Source organism: Dasypus novemcinctus, chromosome 9 (genome assembly GCF_030445035.2).
Source record: "Dasypus novemcinctus isolate mDasNov1 chromosome 9, mDasNov1.1.hap2, whole genome shotgun sequence".
Taxonomy (NCBI): domain Eukaryota; kingdom Metazoa; phylum Chordata; class Mammalia; order Cingulata; family Dasypodidae; genus Dasypus; species Dasypus novemcinctus.
Genome location: NC_080681.1, coordinates 25,245,888 through 25,258,550, shown reverse-complemented (window position 1 = coordinate 25,258,550; position 12,663 = coordinate 25,245,888). Strand labels below are relative to the sequence as shown.

Below are 12,663 nucleotides of genomic sequence, written 5' to 3'. Positions count from 1 at the left end.
AAAATACTGTCTGAATGCCCCTCTTATCATAGGAATTTTGCAGTCTTTCTCCAGGGCACTCTACAGTGTATCTTAAAGTAAGTTATCCTTTGCCACAGGTAGCTGGAATTTGATTGTTTTCTTACAGTTTATAGTTGTCCTGTGATTTGCTTCTACAGGCTGCACAACTTCTGGGTCAGTGAGCCTATGATAAATATCCTGGTTCAGTCTTTCAGGCTGCCACTAGACAGACTGATACAGCTATGCATATACCCTAGTATGTACGTAAGGGTTACTCTGCTCCCTCTAGAACTTGGACCAGGGACCCATATGGGAACATGGGCTGGCTCTGCAATTAGCAGGGGATAAGGACTGGGGGAAGGTTCAACAATGGCACCATAAGGTTTTTCTGTCTTTTTTAAGTTACCTCTTGATTTTGCACTCACCAGTTACTGCTAACTTCTAACTTTGGACCTTTGGGGAACAGAATCCTGCGCATCATAATCTACTATCTTGGTGATGTCACTTGAGACTTAAATACTTATAAGCAGCAATGCAGGGAAAATATCCTATAAACGTGTTTTAGTTACTTGCTTGTGTGAGCAAGTCTGCAGGATAAATTCCTTAAACACAGAATTGATGAGTCCAAGTGTATATAAATTATTTGAAATATCATAGGTACTGTCTAATTGCCTTTCAGAACAGGTTGTAGCAATTTATGTTATCACTAATTTTACCCTCAACAACATTAGATACCATTAATTTTTTTAATGTTTGTCAGTCAGTCAAATTATACTTTAATTTACTTTCTTTTATTAGTGAAGTATCTTTTCATATGTCAATTAATCATTTATATTTCTTCTGTGAATTACTGGCTAATGTTCTTTCCCCATTTTTCTATTGAGTTATTTGTCTTTTTCATATTGACTTATAATTTATTATTATGCAAATATTAAATATTTTCTTTTGGTGTGTTATTAATCTTTTAGCTCGTTTATGATAGTATTTTTTTCAGAGTAGTCAAATTTCTAAGTCTTTTCTTTTAACTTCTGATTTCATGTCATGCTTAGAAAGGACTTTCCATCACTAGATTATAAGGACATTCTGTGTTTTCCTCTACTGATTTTTTCACATATAAGTATTTTATCAACCTGAAATTTGTTTTTGTTCATATATGAAAAATTTTATTTTTATTCAAAATCAATACCAAATTGATAATCCACCCTTTTACACTTAACCGAAGTACCACTATAGTCTTAATCTAAATATAAATGGATCGATTATCTATTTTTTTCCCAGTCATCTATCTATATATTCCACTAATACTAAAGACTATTTTATAATTTATACCCTTATGTAGCATTTTCTTTTTTCAACCATTTCTTGGAAGTTTTTATATATTCACTCTTCCATACGAACCTTAGACATGGATTTTTAAGAATTCATATTTTATCTTAATAATTTATGTTCCTATTAACATATTTCAAATTCTCTTTGGAAAAACCTAGATATAAATTTAAAAATCTAGGTATAATTAGTTAATGTAAAATCATTCCCAGTGGAGGCAATCCTGCATCAACCCCCGATTTATTAGAAACAAGTTCCAAATAAAAAATGAAAATTCCCCAGAACTACTTATTTCATCATTTTATTATGTAAGGAATAGCTTGGTGAAAAGGAAAAAAGTACAAAAACCTATGTGCAAAGAAAATTGTGTTGATAATAAGAATTACTTTAGAATAGGAAGTAATCTTTAAGTAAAAAGAACTCCCAAGTTTAGGGTATTTGTAGCACCTGGAAAAGAAAATGCAAAAGAAAATGCATACCAATGAAGTCCTTAATGCCCTAAAAAAATATTATTTTATTTTTTTAAAGATTAGAATAAATAAATGGTGACTGAGGCAGAAAAGTTGGCCTGGGTTTGATGTGATAGAGATCCTGTGTTTTTCTTTTCTAATGTTATTTTCTGTGCGTATGTATGTGTAGGGAGGGTAGGAAGGGGGAAGTAGGAAGGATTCTTGTGAAGTAACCATTTGCTTTATTTTCTGTGGATAAAACGTAGACTAGAAATTCTGAAACTAGTAACAGTTATCACCCTGTGAATATTTGTATTTAAGATATCTTTTCTTTCTTTCAGAAAGTAGAAAAATAATAACCATGTCTGATCCAAAGCAGCATCTTAAAATTATTCAAGATCCTGAATACAGGCGATTTGGCTGTACTGTAGATATGAACATTGCATTAGCAACGTTCATACCGCATGGGTATGTTATGTATTTTTCCTGTTAAATAAAGAATTATAATGTATAAACCTTTCATGGCTAGTATAATTTTTATATTATTTATTAAAACAGTTAACATTAAATGAAATAAAATAGCTCAGCATAATTCTACTATCTCAATACATGACATTGTTTTCCCTTTTTCTGTGCCAATCCATATTCTTATACATGTATGTAAAAATATTTAAATTAGAAAACTTCTTCTTTATCACAATCTAAGATGCTTCATATTATACGTAATCATTCATTGTTATTTTCCCTCCACTATAATGGAAGTTTCTGAAGTCAGTGTGCTTTTTTTATCTTTTGTTCATGGCTGTATCCCCAATACTTAGTACTCAACAAACATGCATTGAGTTGAATTAATAACAGTATTTCTGTATGAAATTTTTGTAGACGTTATCTCTCTTGTGTCACTGGTGGGAGAGGGGAGGATGAGAAAGAAACTTACTTCTCTGAACCTGTTCCTTTTCTGTTAAAAGGAAATAAAAATCACATACCCCCCCAAAAAAAAAATTAGAGAACTTCTTAAGCTACAATTAAAATTCTAATGAATATATTTAAAGTTTCTATAGCCCATTAAATGTTTGAAGTAGTAAATCCATTACATAATAAGTTTGCATTGCTGAATATTCTTTAGCACTAGACCAGCTGCAATTGATGAATGCTGTAATTGGTTCCGTAAGAGAATTGAGGAATTAAATTCAGAGAAGCATCAACTTATGAACTATCACCAGGAACAGGTATTGCCTGTTTTGAACTATTCTCTTTATTTTGAGTCTTAATACTGACTTTTTCCCTTTGTTGAAATAACATAATTTAATGTTTTCTATCTAGGCAGTTAATTGCCTTTTGGGAAACGTGTTTTATGAACGACTAGCTGGCCATGGTCCTAAACTAGGACCTGTCACTAGAAAACATCCTTTAGTTACCAGGTATTCCATTTTTATTTTCTTTTCATTGTATGTTAAAAATTGAAGATTTGGGAAGTGGACTTGGCCCAGTGGTTAGGGCATCCATCTACCACATGGGAGGTCTGTGGTTCAAACCCTGGGCATCCTTGACCCGTGTAGAGCTAGCCCATGTGCAGTGCTGATGCGCGCAAAGAGTGCCGTGTCACGCAGGGGTGTCCCTCACGTAGGGGAGCCCCACGCACAAGGAGTGCGCCCCTAAGGAGAGCCACCCAGCACAAAAGAAATGGAGCCTGCCGAGGAATGGTGCCGCACATGCGGAGAGCTGACACAACAAGATGACTCAACAAAAAGAAACACAGATTCCCGTGCCACTGACAACAACAGAAGCAGACAAAGAAGACGCTGCAAATAGACACAGAGAACAGACAACCGGGGCAGGGGGATTGGGGGGAAGGGGAGAGAAATCAATCAATCATCAATCTTTTTTAAAAATTGAAGATTTATGTAACTTTTCAAATTAACCTAAATGTTTTCTTTAATATGTGCCTTCAATACGTTTCTTAAATACATAGAAGTTTTTACTTGGGAACTAGGCTTGATAGTAATTCATTTTGTTAGGTGAATCTTTAGTTAGAGAAACTATGGACCATTTTATAATTGCTGTTTACATTGTTTTGGAGGACTGCCTCCTTACTAATAAGCTCAATTTTAATTGAATTGAGCAAACATTTGGCTCCTTTATAGGAAATGGGCATTATAGATTGGGCAGCTAGAGTGTAGTAAAAGACCTTTGCAATGTAATAATCCCTCTTTGATTTTCTTAATAATTTTATTTAAGGTTCTTTTTAAGTTAAAATAATCTTTAAAATGCTAGCTGAATATGCTATGATGTTTACTCTCCATTACTTGAATCCTCCTATATTTACTCAAGAAGTCTACAAAAGGTTGTTTATCTATATTGGAGTTTCTTATTCTATAGGGAGAAAGTTTAATTTTAATATTATTAATTCAAATTCTCACCAAGGAAAGAGTTATTTGAATGTTAAATTAATTGTATCTCCATAGATATTTTACATTCCCATTTAAAGAAATGACCCCTTCCACAGAAGAGTCTATGATTCATCTGCCAGATAAAGCTTGTTTTCTGATGGCACTTAATGGATGGGTAATGGGAGATGATCCTCTTCGAAACTTTGCTGAACCAGGTACATCAATTTTGTTAACTTCTGTGTGACTAGGGAAAGAGGAGTTCATGCTAAGATCAAACTATAAATGGTTTTATTGATTTTTTCCCCCACTAGGCCAATGATTTTCAAACTCTTTTATAAGAAATATGCATAGGAGGCATACAGTTTGAGAGAGAAAGGATTGACAAAAAAGACTGGACTCATCTTTTCCTTTTCTATCCCTTTCCCTTCTACCCTTTTGTCTCCCTCAAGCAGAAAAGTATTTATTTATCTGTATTATATATTGCTGTTCTTCATAAGATTTTTTTGGCTAAAAAGAATTCTCTTCATCTTTTAAGTTTAACTCCACTGTTACAAAAATATTGCCATAAGAAAATGGCCAGAGGGATATTAAGGTATTTGAGTGGCAGTTAAACTAGAAACTAATTGTTTTAGACTCTCCTTACCATATTCTCAGCATCTTATTTTTCTACAGCTATATCATTGCCAGGAAGAATTTGGCAGGGGGCTCATTGATGTATTTATTTTCAACACTTCAGAACTAGAACTCTATTTTAGTGATATTCTATTTAATTCAGAAACCTTTTCTTTAAAAAAAAAATAGGTGTGTGTGTGTATATATATATATATATATGTATGTATGTATGTATGTATCTTTGGGTTGAAATGTCACCACCCTCTCCTTTCTAAACATTCTAAATAAAAAAGCCATTCTACTCTATGTTGTGGATTAAATATAACCTACAGGAAAATTGGGTAAAAAGATGGCAATGGAGTTTTAAATGTTTTTGATAGAACAATAGCTTTAAAGACCTGTGATATTACTATTACTGTTTTGCCTTAAATGCAACTTGAAATTTTGAAATCAGTACACACTTAGAAAAGGCAATAAACTGGAATTTTAAAAAATACATCAGAAATATAAATTAATATTAATTTGTAAAAGCTTTATCTCATGCCATTTTGATGTAGTATTTCGTTTCTATAAAATTTTATTCATGTATATCATTCATACATGAGCATAAATAAACAAGTTTATAGTAAAAGTTGTGAACTTGAAAAACAAACATGCATATCATCATACAGGGCTCCCATACTTCACCCCACTACCAACACCTTGCATTGTTGTGAAACATTTCTTACAAACTATGAAAGAGCATGGTCAAAATATTACTACTAATTATAGCCCATATCTTACATTTGGTATATATTTCCCCAACCCATCCAATTTAATAGACCCTGTATGAGTATTATGTATTTGTTATATTTCATGAGAGAACATTCTAATGTTTGTTCTGTTAGCCACAGTCCATCTTCTACCTCAGGATTCCCTGTGTTATATAGTCCTGTGTTTTGTACAATTCATTCAAAATGTACACTCAGTGGATCTCATTTTCATCACAGAGTTGTGCTTTCATCACCTCAATTTTAACATGTTTTCATTACTCCAAAAGGAAAAATCCCATATCCCTTTATACCACCCACTGTTGTCCCTTAGAATTTATATAATACATCTTGATGTAATTTTTAACCAATATATGGTTCATAGTAGAAATAGTGTGATTTTAAAACAAGTGTGTCCTTTAATTGTTTTCATTGTATTTCTTAAATCATTGAAAGCAAGTTCCTTTCTTAACAGGTTCAGAAGTTTATCTAAGGAGAGAACTTATTTGCTGGGGAGACAGTGTTAAATTACGCTATGGGAATAAACCAGAGGACTGTCCTTATCTCTGGGCACACATGAAAAAATATACTGAAATAACCGCAACTTATTTCCAGGGAGTACGTCTTGATAACTGCCACTCAACACCTCTTCATGTAGCTGAGGTATAGAAAAACAACTCATCTACATTAAGAAAAGAAATTCAGTATTCTTTCCTAGCTTTCCTTAAATAGAATATGTAAATACATGTTTTCTTTAGCTTTACCACATAAAGCCTTACATTTGGTTAATTGATTTGGTGAAAGTATTTAATGACTTTTGCATAACTGTAATTGAATCTTTTGAAGCCGTTATTATGGGATACTGGGCTATAATAAGTTTAACAAGTTAATTTTTTATTTTGTTATTGTCTGATAATATATATCTTAAACATATTGCGTATTACTATAGAAAATGCTTATTAATACTAATTTGTGTTATTCTTATTTTTAGGTTGCTTTCAATATATTGCTAGCTTTGAGGTTGAGTAGCATATTATACATTATAGTAATTGTTTAAACATTAGGGCCTGTTGAAGCTAGTTTTAGCCTTATTGATTCCAGTTTTCATTAGTCATTTATAAAATGTAAGAGTAAACATACATGTTGCTTATATATACTTCTTTGGGCTTTTTACAGTAACTTTTGATCTGTATCATATTTGTAGCATCACCTTCTACCTAATATAGCTTTGTAAATAAATAAACACTTATAGCTTTCACCCCAGCTTATAAAACATTTGGTACAGTGACAACTTTGTGTTCTTGGGAAATGTAGCTAATCTGAGAAATATCTGTTACTATAATTTAAAGCAGTGCTTATAATGTCTAATTATGTTTCAAGTCCTGAAATGGAAAATTGATTTGATTTGGAAGGGTTTAGTGAACATTAATTAAGCTGGTAGAACATTATTTAGCACCAAAAAAATTGTTTGGTTGGTTGGTTTTTTGTTTGTTTGTTTTTAATCATGCCTTTCACAGCAAGAAAATATATACTTGTAAGAATGTTATGACATTATGGCAAAACAGAATGTTAAAATTTAATTTGCTTCATTTTAAGTTACTAAATCCTTTTAAGATTCTACTTGTTAGCTGATAAAAGTATTTTATTAACTTATGTGCAAACATGTTAAAAGTTATTTTGGAACTGATCTGAATTCTTTTTATAGATCAGTATATTTTGATTCTCATGTAGATTGAGAATGTATGAATAATGACTTATTCAACCACATGGAAATTTACAATCTGATTAGAGGAATTAAAAGCAAACAAATGAAAAGAAAACAGTGGAAAAGCCTGACAGTGTAATTTAAATTTACAAATTTTTCTAATGTTACAACTTAGCATTTTTAAAATGTGACACTAATGTTATTTTTCTTCTTTTTCCCATGTCACTATATCTCTGCAAAATCTAATCTTCCTTTTTAATTTTTTTTTCTCCTTATTAATTCTCTTGTCTGTTTACTTACATACACACAATTCAATTTATTTGGAGATTCTTTCTGGATTTCCATCTTGTCTTGCTACAAGATATTTTCCTATGTCAAATCCACACCTAATCTTACTTTTATCACCCCTCTTCTCACTTTTCCCTTTCTGTTACATTTGTGACTCTACCTTTTGTAGTACATGTTGGATGCTGCTAGGAAATTGCAACCCAATTTATATGTGGTAGCTGAACTGTTCACAGGAAGCGAAGACCTGGACAACATCTTTGTAACTAGACTGGGCATTAGTTCTTTAATAAGAGGTAGGCCTGTTGAACTGTATGTTCTATCTAAAACTTTACCTTTTGTTTAAGTAGATTAAAAGGCAATAAATGTATATACAGTGTTTAACAATTTTAACACAGTTAATATTATTTTAAATATTCTATCCCAAATTACCTAATATAACTCAGTCTGGTTTGTTTTGTTTTGTTTTGTTTGTTTTTGTTTTGTTTTGAGGGACTGGGGACCGGGGATTGAACCCAGGACCTTGTATGTGGGAAGCTGGCGCTCAGCCACTGAGCCACGTTTGCCCCCCTGAGTTGATTTTTTCATTTGTTTTGCATGTTGTTGGTTTGTTGGTTTGTTTTAAGGCGGCAGCAGGAACCAAACCTGGGACCTCCCATGTGGGAAGAGGATGCACAACAGCTTAAGCTACATCTACTCCCTTTGTCTGTTTTTAATCCCTAAAAATTTCTACTTTGAGATAAGATACCTCATTTTAAGTTGAAAGACCAGTGTGATGAACTGTTGACACATGAACAAAACCATTTTTTCATTGTTGAAAATAGCTTTTTTGATTTCCATCTCCTACATGAATATCTGATGTAATCTTTGTTGTTTTTCAATAGGTTTTATATAGCCAATATCCTAATAAACAACCTAATAAGGAGCTTCCTCTCCTTTCTGTCACTTAAACTGTTTGGCATTTGTATGAATTTTTAAGATAGTTGAGTTTTTTATGTTTACATGGTATTTGTTTTGAAAATCAGTCATGATAAGAAATCTAGTCTCTTTTTGAACATTAATAATGGAGATTGTTAAAGTATTCTGTTATGATTTGCAGAGGCAATGAGTGCAGGTAATAGTCATGAAGAGGGCAGGCTCGTTTACCGATATGGAGGGGAACCTGTTGGATCCTTTGTTCAGCCCTGTTTGAGGCCTTTAATGCCAGCTATTGCACATGCCCTGTTTATGGATATTACTCATGATAATGAGTGTCCTATTGTGGTAAGCATCTAATCTGTTCCTTGTATTTACTTATTTTGCTGAATGTTTTCATATTTAGCTCTCCAATGGTTAGGGCCAATACTACTTACATACTTCAAAATAGTGTCTTAGATTTATAAGTGATTGTGATGCAGTTTTTAGAATGGTTATTTGTTTGAAGCAAATTAAGGTACCTGATAGAAGGTATTTATATAATTATTCTTTTACTTCATTATGCTAGAGGTTGGCACTTTGCATTTGAAGAAAGTAAACTTTTGTTTTTATTGTTTTGTAGCATAGATCAGCATATGATGCTCTTCCAAGTACCACAATTGTTTCTATGGCGTGTTGTGCTAGTGGAAGCACTAGAGGTTATGATGAATTAGTACCTCATCAGGTTTGTTTATGTGTTTTTAAAATCCATGTGGCTTACAACTTTGAGCATTTTTATCAAAAGCTCTCATTGTGTTTAAAAATGTATGCATGGCTAAGTTTTAACTTTGTCCAGATTTCAGTGGTTTCTGAAGAACGATTTTATACTAAGTGGAATCCTGGAGCATCTCCATCAAATACAGGTGAAGTTAATTTCCAAAGTGGAATTATTGCTGCCAGATGTGCTATAAATAAACTTCACCAAGAGCTTGGAGCCAGGGGTTTTATTCAGGCAAGAAACTAAATTTTCTAAGTTTCTTTCTTAAGGTTCAGTTTCAGAGTAAGTCTTTCCAGGTTGAGCACTAACCTGTTTTCTATTTTTGTTTCTCAGGTGTATGTAGATCAAGTCGATGAAGACATAGTGGCAGTAACAAGACACTCACCTAGTACTCATCAGTCTGTTGTGGCTGTGTCTAGAACTGCTTTCAGGAATCCCAAGACTTCCTTTTACAGCAAGGAAGTACCTCAAATGTGCATCCCTGGTAAGGCAATCTAAACTTTGTCATTGTAATTATATTGTTATATTAAATTATACTATAATGTTAAATTAAGTATCATTTATATTATAACAGTGCAAGTATGGAGGTAGTTAAGAAAAAGAATTAGTAATTGTCGGTAACATATTATTACTGCATCTAACAAAATCTGTCCAGAAATATTCTCAAATGTCAGCACTTTGTGAGTTGTGGAATGTTTTTGTTTATGTCTTAGTATGTTCCCTTATTTCCTATTTGTATAAAATGAACATTATTTTCTTTATACTGAAGACAATATATATGTATGTTTGTATATATGTATATACATGCATGTACACATATATAGTACACATATATATTAAGCTAAAACGGAAAATAGTTTAGTTGAATACTTAAAGCTTTTCATAATCCAGACTCATCTAACTTCCTACTACTATATAATCCCTCTATTTCAGCCACATAAATACATTCACTGCTCCCAGGTTGTCTTACTGCCACCTATATGTGAATTCTTTACATTTTCAGGGACTAAAGTTCTGTGTTCTTTGAGAAGCCTTCTCTAGGTACTCATGATCTTTCTCCCTGAATGTATGGCAAATATAGTCTCTCTCTAACACTTACGTGGCATTTAATTAAAAAATATACTCTTATTATTGTTTGGCTTTTTTCTAGGTGTATTTATTTCCTTTTTAACTGTTACATATTGTGTGTTCCAGCATACCATGTTCTTGTGCATGTACCAGTGGCCCAAGTTTGGTGGCTGACTGAAGATTCCTAAAATTATCATATGCTATATTGGTTGCTGATTTGCTGAATATGTAAATATGCATAAGTCTAGTTTTTTTAAAATATTCCACCTGAAAAGCTTTAAGGTTAAATGTTCATTAATTTAACTGATTGTAAATTTATATTCAGCAATCTTCTATATATCCTTTGACTCAGCATTTCCACTTTTGCTATGTATCTGAGAAACTCTCCTATAGTTGCATTAGAAGACATGTACAAGGATATTCATTATTTTACATTATTTATAGAAGAAAAAATTAGAAACAACCTAATAGAATGAAGAAGTTTTGGTGTATTCATATAGTGGAATATTACTTGGCAGTTGAAATAAATAAACTGGAGTTTATGTAGCAATGTGAATGAATCAAAAAATACAGCATTGCCCAACAGAAAGCAATTGCAGAAGTTGAGCCCATTTTTATAAAATTTTAAAGTATAAACTGTAATACTGTATCTTTTTTAGAGAGACATACACATGTAGTAAAAATGCACAAGTGTAATGGACACAAAACTTCAGCTAGTGGTTAGCTCTGAGGAGTAAGAAGGAGTACACGGGGCCTTCAATTATATTTGTAACTTTTATTTTTTTATGCTGGGCAGTGGAAAATGGGTTTTTTAAAAATTATTTTTTATACTTTTTGTATTTCTTAAATATTCCATTTGTGTTTTGTTTTTTTTTTAATGTAAGGCTTTCAAGTGATTTACTTTCTCTTTGCTCAAAATTAGGAAGGTTTTATATTGTTCCCGCCATTATTACTTGATAAGATCATTTTTCAAATAAAGCTTGGTTAACTTAGTTTTGATTTAAAAAAAAAAACAAAAAACCAAGAAACAAAAAAAACAAGCATTGTGTGAAAAATATATCTTGGGTAAAATTATCAACTTTCCAACTTTGTGCTATTTTTTCAAAGTTGACTGTTATTTCATTTTCAACTTTAAAGTTATTTTAAAATCTTTTAGCAATTCCTAATTCCGGATGTCTTGATAAGAAATTTCATTAAAATTTTGATTTATTCCTAGGCAAAATTGAAGAAATAATTTTTGAAGCTAGAACTATTGAGAGAAATACCACACCTTATAGGAAGGATGAGAATTCAATCAATGGAATGCCGGATATTACAGTAGAAATTAGAGAACATATTCAGGTATTTGGGACATTCATCTTACTACTCTGTTGAACATTTTAAGAACATTAGAATTATTTGTTGAATGGTTTGGGTTTTTCTTCCCAAGCTTAATCAAAGTAAAATTGTTAAACAAGCTGGAGTTGCCACAAAAGGACCCAATGAATATATTCAAGAAATAGAATTTGAAAACTTATCTCCAGGAAGTGTTATTATATTCAGGTATGTTAAGACTGCAAACTGTGGATTTTACTTGTATTTAAAATAGTTTGTTTATCCTGCTGATTTTAAATACATTACTCTTAAAAATTAACCATTTTTTATTAACATTCTCAGAGTTAGTCTTGATCCACATGCACAAGTCGCTGTTGGAATTCTTCGAAATCATCTGTCACAGTTCAGTCCTCACTTTAAATCTGGGAGCCTTGCTGTTGATAATTCAGATCCTATATTGAAAATTCCCTTTGCTTCGTAAGTATGCCTTACTATTTTATAGAGATTTGCCATTTTATAATTGATATGTTACCACTAGACTGATGTAAGCAGTTTTCAGTGTGCTCTATATGCCTACTGCACAAAGTGTGATCCAAAGACCAGTAGCATCAGCATCACTCCATGGCTTTATCATTTGTGTTTGTGCACACATGCATCTTCTCTAGCATGCATGCATTCTCTCTTTATATATTTATGTACATACGTACTCACATGCATACATGCATGCTATCTTTTTCATCCTCATATACACACACACTCTTTTTCTGAATTTCTTAAGCCCACATTGCATACATCATACTCCTTACCACATCATTTTTTAAAAATATCAATATGTTATTTTATTATGTGGCTATACCATAATTTATTTAGTCAGTCTCCATTTTTAGACATCTGGATTCTTTCCATTCTTTTATGGAAAATTACATTCATCTTTGCACAAATCCTTAATTATTCCCTTAATAATTTTTCCCTTACTAGGTGGTACTGCACAGTATTGAAGATGATGATACTTGAAGTTCAAACCAGGGTTTAACTTGAGCTTCTTCACTGCCAGAATGATCTTGGACAAGTTATTTAGATTCTCTTCATCCTA

General features: G+C 32.2%; 1 protein-coding gene across 4 annotated transcripts in view; it reads left to right on the top strand.

Annotated features, from left to right (window-relative positions):
• The window catches only part of AGL (amylo-alpha-1,6-glucosidase and 4-alpha-glucanotransferase), a 94,410-nt gene that overhangs the window by 34,747 nt on the left and 47,000 nt on the right, over positions 1–12,663 (top strand). For all 4 annotated transcript variants that reach the window (XM_058303131.2, XM_058303133.1, XM_058303132.1 and 1 more), the window contains exons 8-20: positions 2,117–2,243; positions 2,902–3,004; positions 3,099–3,196; positions 4,241–4,380; positions 6,002–6,189; positions 7,689–7,812; positions 8,616–8,779; positions 9,054–9,155; positions 9,267–9,422; positions 9,522–9,672; positions 11,473–11,597; positions 11,686–11,798; positions 11,913–12,047. In XM_058303131.2, the coding sequence (XP_058159114.1) occupies positions 2,117–2,243; positions 2,902–3,004; positions 3,099–3,196; positions 4,241–4,380; positions 6,002–6,189; positions 7,689–7,812; positions 8,616–8,779; positions 9,054–9,155; positions 9,267–9,422; positions 9,522–9,672; positions 11,473–11,597; positions 11,686–11,798; positions 11,913–12,047 (1,726 nt within the window). The remainder of the gene's footprint in view (positions 1–2,116; positions 2,244–2,901; positions 3,005–3,098; positions 3,197–4,240; positions 4,381–6,001; positions 6,190–7,688; positions 7,813–8,615; positions 8,780–9,053; positions 9,156–9,266; positions 9,423–9,521; positions 9,673–11,472; positions 11,598–11,685; positions 11,799–11,912; positions 12,048–12,663) is intronic.